This window comes from Prunus avium, chromosome 1, assembly GCF_965620075.1.
Source record: "Prunus avium chromosome 1, drPruAviu1.hap1.1, whole genome shotgun sequence".
NCBI lineage: Eukaryota > Viridiplantae > Streptophyta > Magnoliopsida > Rosales > Rosaceae > Prunus > Prunus avium.
The window spans coordinates 9,491,399-9,517,115 of record NC_142284.1 but is presented as its reverse complement, the minus strand read 5'-3'; the positions used below and the strand labels follow the sequence as shown (position 1 = coordinate 9,517,115).

General features: G+C 37.4%; 2 protein-coding genes across 5 annotated transcripts; both read left to right on the top strand.

Moving 5' to 3' along the window:
- Nucleotides 1-2,572: 2,572 nt before the first annotated feature.
- UPL6 (ubiquitin protein ligase 6) lies at nt 2,573-15,627 on the top strand. 4 transcript variants are annotated; one of them, XM_088246339.1, is made up of 26 exons: nt 2,573-3,028; nt 4,607-4,704; nt 4,822-4,949; nt 5,787-5,874; nt 6,318-6,498; nt 6,910-7,110; nt 7,342-7,524; nt 7,875-7,956; nt 8,174-8,292; nt 8,405-8,709; nt 8,882-8,978; nt 9,201-9,344; nt 9,534-9,617; nt 9,688-9,774; nt 10,027-10,167; nt 10,529-10,654; nt 11,133-11,231; nt 11,303-11,370; nt 11,480-11,546; nt 11,760-11,930; nt 12,089-12,178; nt 13,951-14,031; nt 14,534-14,607; nt 14,735-14,806; nt 14,899-14,988; nt 15,132-15,627. In XM_088246339.1, the coding sequence occupies exons 1-26, from the start codon at nt 2,870-2,872 to the stop codon at nt 15,196-15,198; spliced, it is 3,102 nt and encodes a 1,033-aa protein (XP_088102465.1). In that variant the 5' UTR covers nt 2,573-2,869; the 3' UTR covers nt 15,199-15,627. The 4 variants fall into 4 exon arrangements, with proteins under 4 accessions (XP_088102465.1, XP_021808074.1, XP_088102456.1 ...); XM_021952382.2 differs by having other exon boundaries at nt 5,763-5,874; nt 6,910-7,092; XM_088246330.1 differs by having other exon boundaries at nt 5,763-5,874.
- Nucleotides 15,628-17,193: 1,566 nt separating this feature from the next.
- On the top strand, nt 17,194-25,700 carry EMB1441 (zinc knuckle (CCHC-type) family protein). The gene is made up of 14 exons (XM_021953147.2): nt 17,194-17,444; nt 17,572-17,684; nt 17,777-17,873; nt 17,981-18,105; nt 18,310-18,844; nt 18,989-19,174; nt 19,743-20,036; nt 20,116-20,268; nt 20,571-20,725; nt 21,359-21,464; nt 21,581-22,522; nt 22,910-22,982; nt 24,476-24,829; nt 25,179-25,700. Exons 1-14 carry the CDS (start codon nt 17,340-17,342, stop codon nt 25,373-25,375), a joined length of 3,435 nt encoding a protein of 1,144 aa, XP_021808839.2. The 5' UTR covers nt 17,194-17,339; the 3' UTR covers nt 25,376-25,700.
- Nucleotides 25,701-25,717: the final 17 nt, after the last annotated feature.

Sequence of the window (25,717 nt, the reverse complement as noted above, 5' to 3'; positions counted from 1 at the left end):
GTTCTCCAGGAATTAGAATACCACATCCTACCCAATAATTTAATTCTTCCAAAATCAGGAGTTCAATTCCTAATTTTGTGTGGGCCCTACTTACTTTTCAATTCCTTGATATGAAGTAAACGCAAGAATCCTTTGAAGAGAGAGACATAGGTTGCAGCTTTAATGACTGAGATTGAATAGGCTGAGAGTTTTTCTGATGTGGCTCGCCTATTTTAGAATTCCAAAGCTGTCTAAACTATTTATGAAGGTGAAACTATGAGCTTGCACTGTAGCCGATGCCCCCCTCTGGGGGTGGGTGGCTTCCTCATCTTCCATCTTTCTTTCCTCATCTCCCTTTCTCCTTTCCTAGTTTTCTTCCCCTCTCATCTTCACTCCCTAGATTCGTTTGAATTTTGGGTCATCTTGCCCAGATTTATCTGGATCTTGTATTTTGTTTGTTTGTTTGTTTGTATGTTTTCTGTTGTAGGTCCTTGGTGACTTTTGTTGTTCTTGGATGTGCCTTGCTGTTACTGGGATGGTTGCGGTGTGGTGTTGTCGACCCAGCTTTTTTCTTTGGTTTTCTTTGCGTTTTTGAAGCAAGTACTGCAATCCATCATAGGTGGCTTCCTCATCTTCCATCTTTCTTTCCTCATCTCCCTTTCTCCTTTCCTAGTTTTCTTCCCCTCTCATCTTCTCTCCCTAGATTCGTTTGAATTTTGGGTCATCTTGCCCAGATTTATTTGGATCTTGTATTTTGTTTGTTTGTTTGTTTGTGTGTTTTCTGTTGTAGGTCCTTGGTGACTTTTGTTGTTCTTGGATGTGCCTTGCTGTTACTGGGATGGTTGCGGTGTGGTGTTGTCGACCAAGCTTTTTTCTTTGGTTTTCTTTGCGTTTTTGAAGCAAGTACTGCAATCCATCGTAGACGCCATGATTTTGTTGCAGCTTTTGATCTACTCACATAGATTTTGCTCTAGTTCAGTGTTTAGAGTTGGAAAAGTGATTGTTGCCGGGTTGTGTTGGATCGGATTTTGCCTGTGCAAAATAAGAGGTTGGTGCTACAAGTCTCTTTGGTTTGTTGGAGAGGATGTGGTGTAGTGTCTTTATTTATATATTTATTTTAGTCTAATAACTCTAAGACACTCAATAAGAGTTTGCTGATGTTTGTATTTAGTGTTGACTTTTCGATGCGGATTTGCCGTTACTGTCGTTGCACGGTGGATCTATATTGTAGGTCTGAGTATAGGTGCTTTTGTCTGCCGAATTAGAGGTTTTAGGTTTTTCTGGCATGCGTAATTTTCTCCATATCAAACCAATTTATTTTTATGTTTGGTCACTGGAGATGTTGTACTCATATTCAGCATTGCGGTTACTTTGTACTTTTTTTATGTGTTATCAATAAAATTACTATAAAGTTTAATAAAAAAATTCCAAAGCTGTTAAAGAGGCTATTGGAGTCTTAAAGTAGCAAACAAACCTTTTCAAATTGCCACATAGATTAATAAACTTTAATTTGCTACTACTATTGGAGATGCTCTTATAATTTGAAAATCTTAGCTTCCTCCCTCCCTACTACAAGTATATAAACCCCTGTAAATATATAGATAAATATTTGTGATTATAAATTTTCAATCCAAAAGCCCAAGCCAAAAAAAAAAAAAAATCCAAAGATTCCTTAATTGAAGCATGAAACAAAGCATCAAAAACAAGTTTCAAGACAGGGCATTGACCAACTATATAGAATCAAGTATGTATGTAATATTTTGAGGGTAGTCTAGAAGTAACTAAAACTTTAGGGCCCGTCTGAGAATATTTTGAGAGTGTTTTATGAGAATATTTTCAGAGAATGAAAACAAGAAAATGAATTTGCATTTTCAGGAAATGAAAATGCGTCTGGTAGATTAATTAGAAAACATCTTCAGAAAACATGTCTCGTAGTACAATTTGAAATAATAATATGTGAGTTATTTTTATGAAAACGTTTTCCACGAGAATGAAAACAACTTTTTTCTGTTTTCTACAAGCACACATGAACTTGTTTTCATTTTATGAAAACATTCTCAGTGTGTTTTGTTTTTGGGCCACTGAACGTATTTTTGCCTTATTTTTGTTCTCTGAAAATGAAAATAACCCCTTAAAACGTTACCGAACGGGCCCTTATTGTCTAATGAGAAGAAGCCAACATAGTATAGCCTAGTGAAAAAAGGCAATGATTTACAAACTACTGGTAGTGTGTGAAATCGATTGTAATATTTCTCTCCAACTTCTTCTTTTAAAAAATTTTAAATTTATTTTAGAATTAAAAACAATACTAGGTAGTTGTGTTCCATAAAAATAGGATTTATTATCTGATTTTTCTTTTAATTTTAATTTTTTTAATATGAAAAAGAGTGAATTTACTATATTATTCTTATTTAATTAATAATTTCAATTTTTAATGCTTGCATTAACCAAAGACATTTTCTGGTATTTTGAATGTTTGACCATTCTCGCCTTTTGCTTTATATATATAAATTTATTAAAGACATATATAATTTAATTTATTGACGGCACAAATAAAATTTAATTTATTGTATTTGCCGAGTTGACGTCTATTCTCCAGTCCAACCAAGAAAAGGAAAGGGAAATAGCGAGCCAATACGCACTCACTGCTTCTTCTTCTTGAGCTTTCTTTTCCGCTCCTATTTTCCTCGCTAACCAAACAACAAAGCCTCCTCCTTTTTCACGATACATCCTCGAATTCTCTCTCTTTCTAGTTTCTCTGCCCACTTTTCCATTCGATCAAACACTCGCAGAGTCTGAAACGAGTCTCGCAAGCATTAAACCTAGCCTTATACACCCCAATTCTCGTCGCTTGGGCTTAAATTGAAATTGACGGAGTCAATTGGAAAGGATGTTCTTCTCGGGCGATTCATCGACTCGGAAGCGAGTTGATTTGGGGGGACGGAGTACCAAGGAAAGGGACAGGCAGAAGCTTCTGGAGCAAACAAGGCTGGAGCGCAACCGCCGCTTATGGCTACGGCAGCAAAACTCGGCTGCACTTAAAATTCAGGTTTGGACTTCTGCATTCACTGTCTGTGTGATTTGATTTAGCTTCTAAGTGCAAAAAAAGTTAAGACTCTGTGGAATTGGTGAAAATTGCATCAATTTGATAGTAGTTTTAACCTAATATGTTGTCGCTATGTTGCCACATTATACGTGTAGGTGCGATTGAAAAATACAGTAAATTGAGTTTCTTAGTACCCTTATTGGTGATGGTTTGTGCATTGAATGATAGGTTTTTTATATTTATAAATCTGTGTAGTTTATGGATATGAACATGTCTTTTAATTGTCTCGGTGCCATATGAGTAGATTTTGTGAAGATCAAGAGAATAGGTGGCCGTTGATATGTTTGTTAATCTAGCCTTTGTTTTTGGCTGATCCTGAATGCATTTAACTGCTAAAGTACTACGCCTGATTGAGCGGGACGTACTTTTCAGATTAATATGTAGCTGGATTCAGCTATTTGTGGGTCCCAATATCCGTTATGTTGATCTTCACGAATTAATGGGGAAATGCAGCTAACATGAGTTGACCTCTATGCAGACCCTCAAATTTTTTCATCATTACAACCTTATGTTTGGAGTAGATGATGATGTGAAGAGTGAAATGTTGAACATGTGTGGAATTTCTAGAAGTAAACCCTTACTAGACATCTACAAAATAATATGAAAAATGTATGCACGATTTACATGTGTCTGAGGCATAATTCAGTTTTTAGTTACACTTACCGTGTAAAGAGAAGATACCAAGTTCAAATCCCTCTTCCTCAATTGTTTATTACTGAAAAGAAGAATTATACGTGACCTAGATGTGAGAAACTCATATTAGTTTTCTAGTTCGTAGCACGTTTCCCAAACACATTATCCTAAATAATATGTATAATCTTTTGAGAACTAGAATGTTCATAAGAATTATCTTAAACTAGAGTTCCAAAAATATAAACTATGAAAGGAAGAACGCACATAAGCAAATCATACAGCTGGAAATAGTATCAAATATTTAAAGGTGGTTTCCTTTTCCTTCCTCCCATTTTAATGTAGGTAGAGGAGAAAGATTACTGTTCATCCATTCCTATTCTACCTTTTTGTCACTTTCTTCTTTTTTCCAATAAATGAGTGCTAAATTTTGGGTCCTCCCCTTCTCACAAAACGGGAAATCCTTCAAGGACGGTATTTAAAATAATGTTTTTCCAAGTTATATTTTGACTGGTCAATAAAGCTAAGTACATTTGATGGCATAAATTTAATGGCTTGAAGGTAATACATATGATCTCTCCTTTTGGTGCTCTATTAGTGAAATTATTACGTATTGCTATAAAATCTTTTGATGCACAAGAAAAGGTGAATTAGCAGATGATTAAACAATTTAGATCTACATTGCATGGAGTTATCAGCTTTACCACATATCCATATACAAATGATGTATCTACCATGCCACTTACGTTGATAGGTGCTAATGAGTGCTTTTTGATTTCCTTTTATTTGAGATAGCCAACTCAACTGTCTGAGTAAAGCTGTTGTCTAGATTGGCAATGTAATTACTATCCATCTATGTTTTGTAAAGTGCTGACTAATTACTAACTACAGAAATGCTTCAGAGGGAGAAAGGTAGCAGCAGCTGAACATTCTAAAGTGCGAGAGCAGTTCAATGGAACATATGGGAAACATTGCCAGAATGTGGACAGGTAAGATTTGGATCCTTATTATCTGTTAACTTCCTCTTCAGTCGTGGTAGTTGGCAATTAAGTTAATGCTCTGCTTTAAGCATCTTCACCTTGTTCGAATTGTCTCTGTGCATTCAGGTTTAGTTTTGGTCCCGATTCAGAGTTTCTCCGCCAGTTACTTTTTTTCTTTGATGCTCGAAGTGTTGGCGATTTTTCCATCCTTGTGGAGATGTGCCGGCTGCTTCAGCAATTTGTCAGAGATACAGGTAATTTTAATCTATTCCTTTTCAAAAGCTGTCTTTTCAAGTAATCTTTTGATTAATATATCTCACATAATAAATCCTGTTTCTTGAAAAAGAAAACCTCATGTAATAAATTGGTGTGGGTGACTCTTCTCTGGAACTTTAATTTTAGTGCAGGGATGGTTATTACAGTATATCTACTTGTTCATGTATTTTTAAGTCTTAAACCTGAAACCCGTCCCTCTCCCCCAAAATTCCAAGTAATGAATATATTAGCAGTGTATGTACTAGCCCTACTGATTAATGTTCTTTAAGTTATTTAGAGATGTTCGTTTAATGGTTCTGTAAATTTTAAGATAGTAAGAAGTTTATAAAGATATAATTAATTTATGGTAGGTTGTTATGATAAATGTATACTTGAAACCTTCAACCAGTATTCTCTAGATTGGAAATCACCAATTACCCGAACAATTCTCAAGGATGACATGCCAATTCTTCCATTAAGGATCTTGAACTGTCCATGACTTCGTGCAGTTGATTATGATTTAAAGGGACGTGACTAGGCTGTCTTCACATTAAACCCCGATCCATGATGTATTTGATAATTATGGAGCTGGCTACAAGTATGCTATTCATTTAGTTCTTATCCTGTTGAATTGTTTCAAAGTTTGCCAAGAAATAGCTAAAGAAAGCACCTTTTTTAACCTTTGGTACAATTACATAGTAATTTTCGTTTTAAGAGTTTAATAAAGACCAGTTAGAACCTCTCGAGGTTCTGCTTGTTTCACACTGCTTAGGACCTGTTGGTGTTATTGACAATATCTGATCATGAAACAGGGGATATTGTTAGCCTCTTTGCAGGCGTGGATTATTCATCCAACCATGCTTTGGTAAATTACAGAGTAGAGCAACTTACATATCTGTGTGTTAAGGCTGTTCATCAAAACAGGTTGGTTGTGTCCACTCAGTTTAAATTTTTTGGTCATTTGATTCTTTTGATTTAGACTACCAATTTGGCTTTATTTGTTAATCTAATGTGTTGGTTTGTTATGCTTAGCTCATTTATTTCGTAAGCATCTCATTTATTCATTGATTATTTTATAAAATCACTAATTGAGTCATTATATCGATTCACATTCCTGGGCACATTGATGAAGTCTCTTTCATATCTAATATAACATGGAGGTATGGGATAAACGATATATTTTCACTTTCTAATTGTATGGTATACCTTTTACCTGTATAATGTTATAGCAGAGGATTTGCTGACTTGTAAAGGAGTCATTTGCAATATAAGTAGAATATGAACTTAGTTCTTTGGTTTTGTTGGTCTCAATGCTATTTACATTAATATGGTTTTTGAGTTGCTTACTTAAGTGTTTTATTGGACAGAAATCAATTGAAGGATCAACTTTTTGCAGCCCCCGAGGAGGCAACTGTGTCAACAACTTTACTGTTAGAAGCAGTAGTTTTATTGATAGATCCCAAGCTTCCATGGGCTTGTAAGACAGTTAGCTATCTTTTGCAAAGAAAGGCTTTTACCCTGTATAGAGATATTATTTTAACAGGAAAGGTATGTATCTGATTCCAGCTATTTGTTCATACTTCATAGCTTTTGTTTTAACAGGAAAGGCTTTTACCCAAAAGCCACCCCTCCAACCCCCCTATCTCTTTACAAAAGCATTAAGTAGATTAAGACATGTTTGGTCACATCTCGGTCACTAGTATAAAAGTGAATGAGAAAGATGATAAAGGATCACCTTGTCTTAGCCCTCAAGAAGCTTTCTACCACCATCCACTTTCCTATTAACTAAAGTAGGAAAGTTAACTGTACGCATTTATTTGTTTGTTTATTTTTAATCTTTTCTAGTTTATGTATTATTCCAACATATTCTAGTTTTCTTGTTTCTGGAGATTTTGTCATTTACTCTACTGGCATTCACAAATGGGAATATTTTCTACAACTATGAGTATTGTGGTGCAGGAAAGTATAAAGATCCATACTTCCATTGGCAGAGTATCTTCGTTGGAACGCAGTCTTGCTGCTGTAATTCCTCACATTGGTCAGAAGCCATGTACCTGCCCAAACATCGATCCGCACTGGAGCTTTTCATCTCAAATTCTTACGATTCCTTTTCTATGGAAGCTATTCCCATACTTAGGAGAGGTAAATTTGAAGGGCTTGGTACGTACGGTCATCACATGCTGACATAAGTGCTCAAAACCACAATGATACTTTTTTTCTTTTGAAGTTCTCTCATCTAATGAGTTGTAGGTGTCTTTCAGTATGATTTCATTGTGCTGCAGAATCCCTTGCTACCTTCTTTTGTTGTTGATCTAGTTGGTCTTTTGAAGCGCTTTTTTCTTGTTTTAATATTTCCTATTCTTCAATTGTTGTAATCTTTTTTTCGTTTAGGTTTTTGCAACACAGGGGATGAGTCAGCATTACATTCGTCAGATGGCACTCTGTGTGCAAAATCATGCTCATGTACTTCCCAATGATACATCAATTGAACTACCTGGTTATGCCTGCCTTCTTGGAAATATATTAGAATCTTCTGGAGTTGCCTTATCTCAGCCTGGCTGCTCATTTGAAATGGTAATTACTGGCCTGCTATCATAAGTAGAAATGGGCAACGTGTTATTTTGCAAAAATATGATTTAGGTCCATTATAGGAGTGCATTCTAAAATTTTGGTAGTCAGTAATCGGGGAGATCGTTAGGTTCAAGCAATATTACTGACAGTTGCACTTTGTGATTTATTAAGGAAGAAGAATTTGGAAGAATAACTTATTAGGAGGGATAGGTTTTTGACAATGTTCATTTATTTTTTTTCTCATTTTCCTATGCACTCTCACACATGCGTACTTTTCGCATGTGTATTTATTGGTAATGCAACCTCTTTGATGGCTTTGATTCTCCATTTTGTTGTATTCTTTATAATAACAGGCTGTAGACCTTGCTGGTGTTGCAACATTCTTGTTGGAGGCCCTTCCTTCAATTAAATCATCAAATAGAGAAAGCAGAGAAGGTATATGCCTTCCACATGTTGTAGTTTATTCCTCTCTTACTCTCCTTTTAGTGGGGTTTTTTTTTGGGTCCAAGATGTCTCGATATATATCTATATATATATAGAGTCCCCTTGTTTAAATAATGGAAGCCCTCTGATTATTCTGTTCACTTGTTTAATTTGTGCAACATACATCAAATTCTGCATTACATAAGAACATTCATATGTTGACTTTCAGAGTTCATGATGGGCGAGGATGATATGATTGTGGGAGATGATGTAATGGAAGTAGTTTTGAATATTGATTTGGAACGACAGATATGTGATGCCATAGATCCGCGCTTCCTTCTGCAATTAGTAAGCCATCTTGGATTATGTATTTCTATTTTCTATTGAAGTACATTTATATTAAGCAAATATGTCTTTACCTCTTAATTCTAAGCAAGATTTTGTTTAATTCTTTGAGCAGACAAATGTTTTGTTTGGAGGGATTTCACTTGCCAGTGGCTCACACCACGGACCGGATGATAAGGAGGTGTCAGCTGTTGGTGCGGCTTGTGCTTTTCTACATGTTACTTTCAACACCTTACCTCTAGAGAAAATCATGACTATACTAGCTTATAGAACTGAACTTGTTCCGGTGCTTTGGAATTTTATGAAACGGTGCCATGAGAACCAAAAATGGCTGTCATTGTCTGAGCAGTTGGCATATCTGCTGCCAGGAGATGCACCTGGTTGGCTATTACCTTTGGCAGTATTCTGCCCTGTATACAAGTAATAGTCCCTGTTTAATTTTGCTTGAATTTTGTAGATATTTTTTATTGGTTTGAAGTATCTAGTCATTCTCTTCTCCTGTTTTATGTATGCTGTTTTGATGCTAGAGTAATATGTGGCTGCTTGAGATAGGATTAACTGTGATCGTTTGACTCCCTTTTTTATGGATCAGGCACATGCTTACAATAGTTGATAATGAGGAGTTCTATGAGCAGGAGAAGCCACTATCATTGAAGGATATCAGAGTCCTAATTATCATACTCAGACAGGTGATTCTTGTTGAATATCTGTTGTCAACTGATCAAAAGAATGGTGATCATTCTTGAACTGTAGGAGTCTGTAGGAATGTAATTAGTTGTTCTCTATGTATGACAAACAGGATATGCAGTACTTGACTGATTGCTAATTCTATTACACTTATGTTGATTTGTGATTTTTACTTGGTAATTTTATTGAATTGTCGTATTATGTGGATTTTCTATTCTCTGCAGGCCCTATGGCAGCTTCTTTGGGTGAATCCTACGGCTCCCACTAATCCTCTGAAATCTTTCACCAACACTGTTTCTAACAAGAAGCACCCTTTGGAGTTCATTCAACACAGGGTTAGCATTGTAGCCTCTGAACTCCTATCCCAGGTAGGAACGAGCTTTAGATGTTGAGTATGTGTTCTTTAAAAAAGTTAACTTTCCATGTAGCAGTATATTTTGTGGTTGTCCTTCCACCACAGGTTTTGTGATTTTTGGTTCTCTTTGTATATGTCCACAAATGAACAGGAAATTTTACACTCCATTTGTTTTTTTTTGGGTAATTTGTTGCATATGTAGTTGCAAGATTGGAACAATAGACGAGAGTTCACATCCCCCAGTGACTTTCATGCTGATGGTGTCAACGAGTTCTTTATTTCACAGGTAATGGATCTCATTCCTAGGACCAAGATCTTTCTTTCACTGTTTTCTAATGTCTATTTTTATTCTGAAGGCCGCAATGGAAAATACACGAGCAAATGACATTTTGAAGCAAGCTCCCTTCCTCGTACCATTCACAAGCAGAGTTAAAATATTCACTGTAAGTATTTAATTGGTTATGACTTTGCTTTAAACTTTTAGCTGGAAGCCTGGAATGTTCTAACCGAGTAATGGGGATTGGGGACTGGAGTTTGACTGGGTCGTCAACGGTGTATTTTTCGGAGTATTGTTTCTTATTTCAAATGTACAATCCTTTCTTGGGGCATTTTTAAAGAGAGATGGAAATCTTTATGTACCTTAAGTCTTATCATTTAGATTTTTTAATTAGTTTATTCTTAAACCAATTTGTCAGTCACAATTGGCAGCAGCTAGACAAAGACATGGGGCTAATTCTGTATTTACCAGAAACCGATTCAGAATCCGGCGGGATCGGATCTTGGAAGATGCTTATAATCAAATGAGTGCATTGTCTGAAGATGATCTTCGAGGACCGGTAATTCGTCTATTTTTGTTTTTGTACATTTAATAGATGAAGGTTGCCTTGGGAGTGCTTTTAGCAGTACCGAAAACGCTTCCAAATAACCAAAAAAGTTATCTTTTACCGCTTAACTGAAAAGATAAGTGCTTTTTGGGGTCAAAAAAGCACTTTTTATTTGGAGAATTATCTACAGAAGCATTTTAGACAGACTCTTTAGACAAACTCCCAAACAGGCTCTGAGGCCTCTTTCACACAACTAAGAAAAATGATTTTCTGCTTACTTGATGCTAGCACTTGAAAGGAACTGTAATATCCCCTCCCCTTTGTATCTGTTGCCAGGATAATCACCTTATCACCTTTACCTGTTTACTTGCAGATTCGTGTCACGTTTGTAAATGAATTTGGGGTTGAGGAGGCTGGAATTGATGGTGGTGGGATTTTCAAAGACTTCATGGAGAACATTACTCGAGCAGCCTTTGATGTGCAATATGGACTATTTAAGGTTACAGATTGTTTTGTCATTTATGTTTCCGAAGCCTGTACCATATTCACATTCAAATTTAGGCACTTTTTACAAGCCACGACTTTGGATTCTGCAAAAGAAGATGCTACATTACATTTTAACATCTCAAAGTTACATACATGAAACAATAAAAGGTTTTTTAATTAGGGGCATGTAGCTTCAGTGGTAGAGAACATTTACCCCCACACATCCAAGACAGAGTTTGAATCCCCCTCCTCTTTTGAATCAGCTCTCTGATAAGAAAATTACAGTAGAAAGTCCAGTTCTTCCATGAGATGTATGCAGAGATTCTGGCAAAAGCTGACTCAATATGGTCAGACTAATGAAAATGGCAGATCTTTTGCGTTATGCTGTCAGAAATTTGATATTCACACCTAGACAAATTATAACTTTGTGACTTAGGTATTTCTGCTCATGTTGCTTATTTGTTGCCTTCTGCTTGGCTTGGTATATACAGGAAACATCCGATCATTTACTCTACCCGAATCCTGGTTCGGGAATGATTCATGAACAACATCTCCAATTCTTCCACTTTCTTGGAATACTTCTAGCAAAGGTATCAAATTTCTGTACTGTTTTAGTCGATATGGTGCTTCATCATGGTATCACATGTTTTTCTCCTTACAGGCCATGTTTGAGGGGATTCTTGTGGATATACCATTTGCAACGTTCTTTCTGAGCAAACTAAAACAAAAGTAAGTGTGCCAATATTTAACTGACGTACCAGACTACTTCATGATTCTATCTAGTATCTTTTACTACAATCTTCTTAATACTGGAATTTTCTTTCTGTTTGTTGATTAGGTACAACTATTTAAATGATTTGCCTTCATTGGACCAAGAATTGTACCGCCACCTTATTTTCTTGAAGGTAATGTAGTTCTTTCTTCCATTGTGTGCCTCGTGGCATATTTTAGCTTGTACTGAACGCTTGTGCTTCTATTGACACCATCATCTGCATTTAAATTGACAGTTTTTCCGTTGATTTTAAAGTGTTTTTTTCATTTTATATCATTATCTTGCAATGATTTGTTAATTATGGAGTGCTCACTCCCCCCCCCTTCTCCAAATTTATGATCTGCAGCATTATAAAGGTGATATATCGGAATTAGAACTGTACTTTGTCATCGTAAACAATGAATATGGAGAGCAAACAGAAGAAGAGCTGCTTCCCGGGGGAAAGAACCAACGTGTCACTAATGAGAATGTCATTACCTTTATTCATCTTGTTGCCAATCACCGTTTGAATTTTCAGGTAGTGCAAGTTTTTATCTTGAACCATTCTTATTCCATATATCTTCATTGTGCAAATATGACTTGGCGAAACAAAACTGGATCCATATGTTTAATCGGCATATCTTAAAATTAAACCCATCTTTAAACTTTCCATCTGGAACCCATTCTCATTTTCAGATACGTCAACAAAGTTCGCATTTCTTAAGGGGGTTTCAGCAGCTTATACAGAAAGATTGGATTGATATGTTTAATGAGCATGAACTTCAGGTATATTAGTCTACCTCTAGGCCGTGTTGATTACACTTTGTTTACATAGTATCACATGACTATACTCTCTTCTTGCTTGCCTGTTGATATCAGATCAATAAACTAAAAAAATCTTAGTCATTCTCATCCATTTTTATATGTGTCTGTGATGTTATTTTGGATTTAAGAGTTTCCAGTGATGCTACAAATTATTACTGAGAGCTACAGTATACTGTGAAGACATGTATCACGTATGTCAGTCTTTGCCATGCTGTCTCCGCATTGGAGCATTAAGATTGTTCTTCTTAAAGAAAAAACAAAAAATCTTCTGGTAGGCATTATGGAGTACAAGAGGTCATGACAATGATATATATTGCATGTGCATGCGTTGTATACTCAGCACAAGCTAGAGTTTCTCATAGGTGGAACCTGGTGTCAGATCAATATTGTTCCATTTTGTGTCGAAGTTGCCTACAAACTGAGTTTTAATTTTTGATCTATTCCATAGTTACAATCTGATGAAAATTATATTAGGAAGGAAAAGGCTGTATCAGTAATGGATTGTTTGATGCAGTTGAGTATCTTGGTAGGTAATGTTTATCAGGAATCCATCATCTGATGCAGTAGGCTGTCTTTGATTGTAATTTTTATGGTCACTGTGAAAGGTAGAGTTTTCATTTGTGGTTCCTCGCCGCTAGCTCTGATGGCCTAGGATGTAAAATATATTTTATTTAACATTTCTCTGAACAGTTATCCTTTAAACCGATGTTGGAACCAGGGATGAATGCAGCTAATGGGCTGTATGGGCTATAGCCCATGCCAAAAAAAATTTGATTTTTAAATGCGATGTAGTCTTAGCCCAAAAAAAATTATATATAGCTAAATAGAAGGGATAGCCCACTTCATACTTGCATTCACAGCAAACAGAGTCAAAACTTACTTGAAACAGGGCTAATACACACCTACTACTTGATTGATATGATTGATAGATTGATTCGTTTAGTGTTAACTCTTCCGGTTTCTACAGCAACAATAGAATGTGCATTTTCTTCTATGAGACTTGTCAAAAATCGACTTTGGAACAAGATAGAGGATGAGTTTCTTGCTGATTGTATGATACTTCACATTGAAAAAGAATTTGCTGATGGTATTGATAACGAATCAATAATTACTGATTTCAACTCTTTGAAGCCTAGAAGGGTACAACTCAAATAGTTGTATTATGTATTTGCATTGCATTGCATGTTTATTTATTATTGTCTTTTTTTTTTTACTAGTTTATATCTTATGTACTAGATGTATTTTGAGGGTACGGCCCAATATTTCCCCCTGATTAGTGTATAATTTTTGTTATCAATGAAATTCACTCATACCGTCGAGTTTGTTTATAAGAGAAATCCAGCCCAGTGTATTTTGAAATCCTGGATTCGTCCTGGGTTGGAACATCTGTATATAATTAGACCTCCATCTTCTTGCTTCTTCAACTTTTGTCAAGGCTTTAAGATTTATTTGCTCTCGAGTTGAATTCATATTACAGTAACTCATCTTTCTGATTTCCTTAGGTCACTGAGACAACTTTATATTTCTTTCAAGTATTATTTTCATTTCTTCCATTAGTATTATTGTTCGACTAGTTCTTCAATGAATGTTTCCTGATTGTTCTCTTGTCTTTAAATTGGTATAAAGGCTGAATGTGGACTATATTGTGTTGAGTTATTTATGCGACACAGTCCTTAGTTTTTGCAAAGTTTGTCTAAGTGTCCTCTTTTTTTTGACCTACCTTGTTTCTACAGCTTCTGATATCAGGTTCACTTGACAGCTTGGATGTTGACGATCTACGGATGCACACCAACTATGTGGGTGGCTATCATAGTGTAAGTTCCCTTACATTGGTTTTGGCTTCTTTATATTAGTGGTTTGGTGAGACTTATAAAGTTAATGTTTGTGTGGATGTTTTCACAAGTGAATATCGTGGTCTTATATGGGCTTTTATTATCCCCGCCTTTTCCAAATTTGGTTGAACATTTTGGCCTTCATGTCCATATCTTATTGGAACCAAAATTCTTTTGGTGTTTCCATGACTCCACCGCCCAGTTAATTCTGTTCCTGTAACTGTTTTTGTCATGAAAAAGAGTGACCAGCGTGTGCTCTTAGTTGCCTTGGGGAAACTTAAACATTGTTTTGTGGTTTCATCAATGTTATTATTTTACGATTTCGTTTCTTTTGGGGTTTGAACTTTTTAGTTTACTAACATGAGTGGGGAAATTGTTTTGTTTGTCCACTGTACTTATCATTAATCACATTTTAATGGCGCCAGCTTACCCAAATGTACATTATAGCTCTCATTAGGACCTTGTTCATTATTTGTTTGGACAGGATCACTATGTCATTGAGATGTTCTGGGAAGTTCTGAAAAGCTTTTCATTGGAAAATCAGAAGAAATTTCTAAAGTGAGTTTTTAGCATGTCACAAAATCCCTCGAGCACATTATGTTGGCTATTTCAATTTCATGTGTTTAATTGGCTTTGAAGTTAATGAACATCAGGAGAGATACTAACCACACCAGCTTTTATCCAGGTTTGTGACTGGGTGCTCCCGAGGACCTCTGCTTGGATTCAAATACTTGGAACCATTATTTTGCATACAGAGGTAAGAGGGTGCTCCCAGAGGACCTCTGTTTGGTTTACCAAATTTCTTCTCTACCGTTTATATTTGTTAACCTTTTCTGCCTCTTTCCACAGGGCTGGTGGTAATGCATCTGAAGGAGCTCTTGACCGATTGCCAACTGCCGCCACTTGTATGAATCTCCTAAAGCTTCCACCATATAGGAGGTTTTCTGTTCCTCTCTCTCTGTTTTTTGTTTGTTTCTTATAATTGAATAATCTTTTGTTTTCTTTTTCTAGTTGTATTCTTATGCTTAAATTTCTTCCTTCCACCCACATTAACATTTCTCAATGACATGCTTTTGATGCAGTAAAGAGCAACTGGAAACCAAATTGATGTATGCTATAAGTGCAGATGCTGGCTTTGATTTGAGCTGATGGAAGGAAGCTGTGCATTCGAAGTTGTACCAAATCATTTGCTCCAATCTTCTGTGGAGTGAACCATTTTCTGGGCAGACAGTATACATCATGCATTGTTAATTTGATGCCCCTGCTTGGAAGTGTTGACGATCGTATCAGAGCTTCACAAATAAACAAGGACTGCAAAAGCAGAGTGAAGCTTGAACTGAATGGCATGTAGATATTTATTTCTGGCAAGCTCCTGATTTGACTTGTAAATATGTTGGGGTGAGTCTGCCAAAGTTCAACAGCTTTGTTAAGTTATACAGAAATTGGGCCTCATATGAATGCCATGTGAAGGCCTGTCTCAACATAAATAGGTGATCGTTTTGAGAAGTGTAACATTGTTCAAACAATACTCTTTTATATATTTATGTAAATGAAAAGGGGGCAGCTTATTTATATAGATACAGTGCTTTTAATTCCTCCTCTTTTAGGGAAGCCTTACATAATCATCAGCTATGAAAAAAGAGCCATCGCTGCATCCTTCCATGGAATTATGTTTTGCAAGACAAAGAATGTAACATTTCCACGAGTAATTTATTTCAGTGGAACCTTTATGAGTTGTGAGCAAGTTGTGGAATGAAACTCAATTCGAAGAGGGATGTCATGATCAAGATTTCACCTGCCATCTCCTGCTGTGTTTTATTTTTAAAAACATGATGTGGACATGTAAAAGTGAGGTTTGGTAGAATTAGACATGATCGGGGATTTGCATTTTTCACAAATTGGCATGTAAGTCTCTGAGAATGCGCTTTCTTGAATCTATAAATACAAAGAGCCATTATGGTTCCAAACCAAAACCCCTTCAACAAAATTTAAACAAAAAACATTTTGTTTTGCTTGTCGTTAACTTACATTATGCGACCTCTACAAAAACCCCAACTTTTCTTTTTCTAATACTAGCAATATTAACGTAAGAGTTCAATCGTTGGTTACATTGATAAATATTTTTAACCACTTGAATTATAATTCTCTTAAAATGAAACACTACCTTCGTTGTCTTTTTGGTCAACTCATCAACATGTCACCAATCACCTAAAATTAAACTAAAATTTGGTACCAAAAATAAAAAAATTGAACAGAGAGAAGTCGGTTCACTAATAGAGTAGTCTTTTTTAAAAAAAAAATTAAATAATATTATTATCAAGATTAGTACTATTTCAAACCGATAATTTCCGTTATTATTTTATGAATTCGATCTCCGTTTGGATGAAGAAATTGAAAATTACATAGAATTCTAAAATGACGGAATTTAGATTTTCATCATTTCAATTTCTGGTAATTGAAAATTTCAGTGTTTGGATTTATGTATGTCGAATTTTGTAAATGGCACTATGGAAATTGTGAAATGCACCTATTTTAATGGAAATTAAACTCGGGAATTTGATAACCCAATTTCTACAATTTTTTTTGACACTGTCATTTAATAAATTTCGCGCTTAAGTTGCCAAACAAGAGAATTATCAATTTCTTCTTTTAACTTTCCAACTGCCAACTAAATTTTGAGTTATTTTCCCCATTCAAACGGAGGGTCGACGTTATTTTCATTTTCTTATGTCGTACATTGGTTACGTGCCTGATTGATCAAGAGTGAGGCACGTGACCAACTCTTAAGGGCAAACTCATCTTAACACTCCCCCAACAAGCACTGATGTTGCTTCTGAAATTTATTAAAAACAAAAAAAAAGCATTGATGTTGGTCACGTGATCAATTTTGACGGAAAATTTAACGGATGATGTGTGACAGAATAAGAGGATAGAAATGACACTAATCAACTTGAAAGAATGAGGATTAGATCTCGGCTAGTCTGTCCTGTTTAGGCTTGTTTGTTGGGCTTCGCCCCTTTTTCATCCAAAAAAAAAAAAAAAGAATGAGGATTAGGAAATTAGTGAGTATTTTAACGCGCGTGCCTAGGAAAGAAGAAGTGCCAAAGCGCCATCAATACGACCCCGCTTAATTTGTCTATAAATCCCTCACGGCCAAATAAGCCCCCTGTTTGATTGTTTGCCGCAAGCAAAGCAAACAAGAGAAGAGAAGACAAAGCTCGCCTTGCACAGGAAGCTAATAATACCGCCGCGCCGACCACCCAAGACGAAGAGAGAGGAGGAAGACGAAGATGGTGAAGGTGCGCATGAACACGGCCGATGTGGCCGCCGAAGTCAAGTGCTTGCGGAGGCTCATCGGCATGCGCTGTGCCAATGTCTACGATCTCTCTCCAAAGGTCCTTTCTCTTCTCTTCCTTCTTCACTCTTAAGCCCCTCGAGCAAATCAATCATATCCTGTCATGAAATGAAATTTACATTCTTAATATGTGGGTTTTTGAATGTGGTTTGGAATTGGATTTGCAGACCTATATGTTGAAGCTTATGAACAGTAGCGGTGTCACCGAGTCCGGCGAGAGCGAGAAAGTCTTTTTGTTGATGGAGAGTGGCGTCAGATTGCACACTACTGCATATGTTCGGTATGATTATGATTCATTGGGTTCTTTTACAATTTACAGATAATGCAAAAAAAGAATGTGGAGTTTTGAAATTCATATTGGTTTCTGAGCAGGGACAAAAGCAATACTCCCTCTGGATTTACACTGAAATTGAGGAAGCATATACGCACAAGAAGGCTTGAGGATGTGCGGCAGCTTGGATATGATAGGGTATAAGTTATAACATCCCTTCCAATTGGGTTCTTCTTTCATTGTTGGATTTAACTTTCTGCACTTTTTGGGTTTTTCCTCTGATTTTTGTGTGGCCTCCTTCTCAGATTGTTCTCTTTCAATTTGGGCTGGGTGCTAACGCCTACTATGTCATATTGGAGCTATATGCCCAAGGAAATGTTATTCTCGCAGATTCTGATTTTATGGTCATGACTCTTCTGCGCTCGCATAGGTTAGTGTTTAACATCCATTTCCTGTGCCATTTTAGTAATATTGATTATTGATTAGAGACACTCAAAAACTTGAATATTGATTAGAAACATGTTTGCTATCTTCTGATTGTGCTCACTTGTGTTCAGTAAGAGAAACCCAAAAACTTCTGATTCTTTTTCTTAAGTTGAAATATTAATTAGGTGGTCAATTTTCGTTTAAATAGGGATGATGATAAAGGGGTTGCGATCATGTCACGCCATCGTTATCCAATTGAAATTTGTCGAGTTTTCGAGCGAACTACTGCGGCAAAGTTGCAGGAAACCCTTACGTTTTCTAAGGAACCTGATAACAATGAATCTGTTAAGGATCAAGAAGGTGCAAATAATGTGTCTGATGCACCGAAAGAGAAAAAAGGTAGTCGTAAAGGTGGGAAGCCTGCCGAGTCAAGTAAAAATACTGGTGATGCTAAAGCCAAACAGGTCACCTTGAAGAATGTTCTTGGGGAGGCATTAGGCTATGGACCTGCTCTTTCTGAGCATATTATATTAGATGCTGGCCTCATTCCAAATACAAAACTTTGTAACGAGAACAAGTTAGATGATGATACAATTCAGCTTTTGGTCGAAGCTGTTGCAAAGTTTGAGGACTGGCTGCATGATGTTATATCTGGTGATAAAATTCCTGAAGGGTACATTTTGATGCAGAACAAAAATTCAGGGAAGAGTAATCCCCCATCTGAACCAGGAAGTTCTGGCCAGGTTACCGATTTCTCTGTGATAATTTTACCTTTACATGCTTTAGAGTAGAGTGTAATTTCCCCTTTTTCCCTTGGTTGAAGGAGATCCGCCTAGTCAGGTTTCCATTGTGTGGTATCTTAAATGATTTCTGGACTTATTTTGCAGATATATGATGAATTCTGCCCCATATTATTGAACCAATTCAAATCAAGGGATTATGTGGAGTTTGAAACGTTTGATGCTTCTTTGGATGAGTTTTATAGCAAAATTGAGAGCCAAAGGTCAGAACAACAGCAAAAGGCGAAAGAGAGCTCTGCCACCCAGAAGCTCAACAAAATACGCGTGGATCAGGTTTTGCACTGTTTCTTCTGCTGTGCTATTTGAAAATCAAAGGCAGATTTGAGTGCAGCTTTTGTGTGTGTGTGTGTGTGTTATGACTTGAGTTGAACTGAAATTCGACGTAGCCCCATCCCCTTTTGTGGTGAGAGAGAGGGGAGGGGTGGATGGTGGGGTAGGGTGTTTGAGTGCGTGCATGTGCGTGTGTGTATGTGTGTGTGTGTGTGTGTGTGTGTGTGTGTGTGTGTGTGTGTGTGTGTTATGACTTGAGTTGAACTGAAATTCGACGTAGCCCCATCCCCTTTTGTGGTGAGAGAGAGGGGAGGGGTTTGGATGGTGTGGGGTAGGGTGTTTGAGTGCGTGCGCGTGTGTGTGTGTGTGTGTGTGTGTGTGTGTTATGACTTGAGTTGAACTGAAATTCGACGTAGCCCCATCCCCTTTTGTGGTGAGAGAGAGGGGAAGGGTGGATGGTGGGGTAGGGTGTTTGAGAATATCAAATATTAACATATATTTTTGGGTTACATTCTGTGTACTATGTATGTGTGGCATCTTTCATCTCAGTTATTTCAATCCTATGATATAGGAAAATCGTGTTCATATGCTAAGGAAAGAAGTTGATCATTGCGTTAATATGGCGGAATTGATAGAATATAATCTAGATGATGTGGATGCTGCTATAATAGCAGTTCGTGTAGCTCTAGCAAAGGGCACGAGTTGGGAGGATATTGCTAGAACGGTGAAGGAGGAGAAGAAATCTGGAAACCCTGTTGCTGCCATCATTGAAAAGCTTCAGCTTGAAAGGAATTGCATGACATTACTGCTGAGCAACAATCTTGATGAAATGGATGATGATGAGAAGACTCTCCCTGCAGATAAGGTGTGTCTGAAGCTTCAATTTTTTCTTTATCTTCTCTAGAAATGAGTATCTTATCCATTACCTTTCTTCTCTCTTATAGGTGGAAGTTGATTTAGCACTTTCAGCACATGCCAATGCTCGGCGGTGGTATGAACTAAAGAAAAAACAGGAGAACAAACAGGAGAAGACTGTAACAGCACATGAAAAAGCATTTAAAGCTGCCGAGAGAAAGACTCGTCTCCAGTTGTCACAGGTAGCTTCATCTTCTTGGTGTAGCAAGCCCATATTTTTGTCTATTTATGTAATATGAGTTTTCAACACAGCACTGTCATAAATGGTAGGATAGACTAATACAGCATCAGAGCATAAATACTGTGCGTGTGCGTGTGTGTGATGAGTGCCATATGTCAACATCAAAACAACCAGAATATGAAGAATATGTATTCCTAGAGGAACGGCAATTAGCTGTAAATATTTGTCACCATTGCCTAATATATTCTTAGAAGATAAATTGTTTTCCAGTTCTTAATTACATTTGTTTCAAATAATATGCAGGAAAAAGCTGTTGCTACCATTTCACATATGCGCAAGGTTCACTGGTTTGAAAAATTTAACTGGTTTATCAGCAGTGAAAACTATTTGGTTATCAGTGGACGTGATGCTCAACAAAATGAGATGATAGTCAAGCGTTATATGTCAAAAGGAGATCTGTAAGTCAATTTAGACATTGAAATAATGTGTTTTTTTTTAAATTCTCATCTACATCAACTACCACTGAAGCTATTATAGGTTCAAATTATGCACTTAGTGGTTTATGACTGTTCTGATCTATGACCATGGGGTAAAAAAAATTGTTCCCTGTAGCTTATATGCATCTTTTAGTTATGTTTATTTTACAAGTTTTTATGTCCTTCGTTTGGGCCACTGGAACAATCTCCGTGCTTGGTCTCATAATCTTCTCTATGGCTGACTCTTCTCAAGGAATTCCTCTGTGTTGCGATGTTGATAATTCTTGTTTCCTGTTTTTATTTTTTTTGTCTGAATTATTGTTTCTTCTTCCAGTGACTTTGGTCTTTCTTCTTTTCATGTTCTCTCCATTTTTCCTTTTCATGATTTCTCTTGTTCATGCTACTCCAAGGGAAGAGAAACGAAATCCTGTTCATAAATGCAGATGATTTAATTTCTTGTCATGTTGATGCGAGATGGGAATTCTTAGTTGGTAAATGTCACGTTTTCAAGAATCTGGTTGCATGAAATTTTGGTTTACACACTTCTCTGCTCATCTTGTTTATTATAGCCACACTTTGCATCTTCTTTCTGATGTTGATTTTGTTATGTAACAGGTATGTCCACGCAGAGTTGCATGGGGCTTCTAGTACGGTGATAAAGAACCACAGGCCAGAACAACCAGTGCCTCCACTTACTTTAAACCAAGCTGGATGCTTCACAGTAAGTCTGACCTTCCTGTAATGCTTTTGTTTTCATATCAGCTCACTGTGTTATTGTGAGTGTTTCATATCACCTGGATGTGTAATATTGAACTGTTTTACTGATGCTTCGTATAGGTTTGCCACAGCCAGGCATGGGATTCAAAGATTGTCACTAGTGCTTGGTGGGTTCATCCTCACCAGGTCAGTAAAACTGCTCCTACAGGGGAGTATCTGACAGTTGGGAGTTTCATGATTCGTGGGAGGAAGAACTTTCTTCCCCCACACCCTCTAATTATGGGCTTTGGGTTGTTGTTCCGGTTGGATGAGAGCTCCTTGGGTTCACATCTGAATGAGAGGAGGGTAAGAGGTGAGGAGGAAGGGACGAATGATGTTGATGAAAGTGGGCCTCTAAAAGAGGTATCTGATTCTGAGTCGGAGAAGGAAGTTGCAGAGGAAAAACTTGCAGAAGAATCAAAAATCACTCGTGATTCAGCTATACCTATCCAACAACCAGATCCGAAAGACCTATCTGAGGTTATGTCCTCTCAGAATGGATTAACTACAACCATTGATAAAGCAAAAGACTCACATGAAATTTCCAGGAAGGACGGGACCTTAAATGATTCTGATCAGAAAAATGTAGTTAATGTTGCTGTAAACGGTGTTGCATCTGTCACCCCACAACTTGAGGATCTCATTGATAGAGCTCTTGGGCTTGGATCGGCAGCTATGTCCGTTAAGAATTATAGTGTTGAACCCTCTCCAGTTGATTTGGTAGTGGAACATAATGTTGAAGAGAATCAGGCTGCAGTAAGAGAGAAACCTCATATCTCAAAAGCTGAAAGAAGAAAGCTCAAGAAAGGCCAGACCAGTAGTGTTTCTGAAGAACATGCTAAGCTGCAAAACGAAAAATTGAAACACAATGTTTCTGCAAGTCTGCCTGAAAAGGAAGTTCATGATAAGAAGCCAGGTGGTGGAAAAGTTGGTCGTGGACAGAAGGGTAAACTCAAGAAGATGAAAGAGAAGTATGCTGATCAGGATGAGGAAGAAAGAAGGATCCGTATGGCTTTACTAGCTGTGAGTACAGTAACTTGCACCATCCTTATATTGATCATCATAACCATTTGATTCTTTCTAGCCTATAAATTTGTCTGTTCTCAGCTCCCAATTTGAGTCTTCATGCCTTAAAGTTGATTATCTATAAGAGTTTCCTACATTTTCTGTTGGCATATTTTCTCTCGCCACTCATGCATTTTGTAACTTTGTAGGCGCACAAGTTGTTTGGAATTCTTATTCTGATATGCCCATATGAATGAACAACTATAAAAGTATAATTTCCATATTGAATGTGGGAAAATCAAATACATCCTTTGGAATTATACCCTCAATTCTCTGAAGTTACCTCATATTTTTGTTCAAAAGACCTGATCATCGATCTAAATGACAATGTTTGTGAATTTTCAGTCTGCTGGAAGAGTACAGAAGAATGGAGAGCCTCAAAATGAAAATTCAGCTCCAGCTGAAGATAAGAAACCCGGTATGTCATCTTCAATCTTCAACGGTTCATTACTGTTTCAAACTGTATGTGATGATTATCATCTTCTGTACTTCCTCCAAGGCTTTACTGGTTATTTTTTATTAGTACCGTGTTTAATGGAAGTCTATTAGTTTTTGGGTCAAGTACAGTAAACCCCCCAACCTATGGGGCCATTTTCAAGTACATCCCAACCTATCGACAAATTACAATTACATACACAACGTCACGAAATATTACAAGCGAGCCCCCTCCGTTAGCGAGATCGTCAGAATAGCCGTTAGCTGCCTACGTGGCGTCTAGCTGGACATTTTTTAAAGGGCATTTTCGGCATCTCAAGTCCATGGGTTTCGCGCCAACGCAACACGTGGCGTTTTTTAATTCAAAATAAAAAAAACCCCAAATCGATTTGCAGATTCTCGTCCAGAGCCCCTCTCCTCCCCACGAAAATCGATTTCCCCCCCAAAATCGAAACTTCTTCCCCAAATTGAAACCCAAACCCCATTTCGTGTCGATCGAAAGCGCACAGAGAAGGCTGGGTTGCTGTAAGTCGAGATGGCGTGGAGTCGTCGTCCTCGTGGCTGTCGTCCTCCTCGTTACTGTAAGTTGCATGTGGTTTTATTCCTTCTTGCTTTTTGGTTTTGTCGTACAGAGCTTGCGGTTTTGTATTTTCTGAACCTGTGATTTGCTTTGAAGTGTGCTTGAGAGTGATATTTGTGGTCCATGGTCCATTTCTGTCGGTGTTTTGTTGGAAAAGCATAAAAGGTCCATTTCTGTCGGTGTGTTGTTGGAAATCTCCGTGCTTTCAAGCCAGCTCCAACCTCTATTTTCAATTTTCGGTTTTCCTCTTCTTCCTTACGTAATCGTTTCAATAGTCCACATATCACAATCTTCGACCTCTCGCATACCTGTGGATCATACCATTCAAAGAATGCACAATCTCTTCTTACCCCATAATCAGCGCATCCCCAAAATCTTCTCCCAGGGTTGTTGTCAGTCCACGACGTTGTCAGCCGACATTGATTGCCGCAGTGGCAAATTCGCGGGCCCACTTCGCATCTTCGATTCTCAGACATCGTCGATCTCGTCGACCTCGTCGACATCGTCATCTTCGTCTTCTTCGAGTTGGAACCTAGCCAACGACTTCTGTCGATTTGGGGCTTAGGGTCTGAGGGGTTGTGGGGGTGTTTTGATTTGGGGGTTTTTTTATTTTAAATTAAAAAACGCCACGTGTTGTGTTGGCGCGACCCATGGACTTGAGATGCCGAAAATGCCCTTAAAAAAATGTCCAGCTAGACGCCACGTAGGCAGCTAACAGCTATTCTGACGATCTCGCTAACGGAGGGGGCTCGCTTGTAATATTTCGTGACGTTGTGTATGTAATTGTAATTTGTCGATAGGTTGGGGTGTACTTGAAAATGGCCCAATAGGTTGGGGGTTTACTGTACTTAACCCTTAGTTTTTTGTAATAACATCAATTCTCTTAAATCTAGCAGGTCCTGAGGATGCTCCAAAAATATGTTATAGATGTAAAAAGCCAGGTCATCTGTCCCGGGATTGCCAAGAACATCAAGATGATTCATTACATAGTCATGCAAATGTTGAAGATGACCCTCTGGATTTGGATAAATCTGCTTCTGAACTAGACAAGGTGACAATTGAGGAGGATGATATTCATGAGATCGGTGAAGAAGAAAAAGAGAAATTAAATGATGTGGATTACTTGACTGGCAATCCACTGCCCAGTGATATTCTGTTATATGCGGTCCCTGTCTGTGGTCCTTATAGCTCAGTCCAATCTTACAAATATCGTGTGAAGATAACTCCTGGCTCTGTGAAGAGAGGGAAAGGTAAATGACTATCCCACTTGCTACTTGTTTTTTTGTATTTATGCTTTCCATGGCAGTAGGCACAGGCATTGCTAGGAAATTTCTTTTTCCCTTAACTCGGGCAATGGAAGTAATAAACTAGTTTTTCTGTTTTTCCGTTTGTACCACATTCATTGACAACTTTGCTGACCACCTCTCTAATAGAGGTGGGCCCCACTCAGATATGCTGGACCCACCTGTATTAGAGAGGTGGCCAACAATGTGGTACAAATAGCAACACTCGTGGGATTAAGTATGGAATTTTAGTTTCAAGAGCTTTCTTTTATTGCATAGATTGATCATTGACCTCTATCTTTCTAATCTTTTGTAGCTGCAAAAACTGCCATGAACTTGTTTAGTCACATGACGGAAGCAACAGTTAGAGAGAAAGAGTTGATGAAAGCATGCACTGATCCTGAGCTGGTTGCTGCAATTATTGGCAATGTGAAGATAACATCTGCCGGCCTCACTCAATTGAAGCAGAAGCAAAAGAAAGTCAAGAAGAGCAACAGCAAAGCTGGAAGCTAGACAGCTTAGTGCTGCGTCAAGTTTTGTAAAGACTGACAACACTAGTTTTCTCTGTTTGGAGGCTGTCTCCAATATGTTACTTAGTATAATCTTTACTGTAAAAAAGCAGCTATCGACATAATCCTGTTAGGCAACTTGAATGTAAGAGCATTTTTACGTGTTAGAGAAAAAGACTGATATCAATTATCAAGGCTGTTTCCATAGAAATGGAGCCTCTCCTTAGATCATATTTTTGAATATGATGTCAGACCAAATGAAAGAAAAATTGAATTTAGTTAATTGAGATTGATCCATAGTTAATGTAAATCGCATTTCATTTGTTCAATATCCATTTACTGGAAG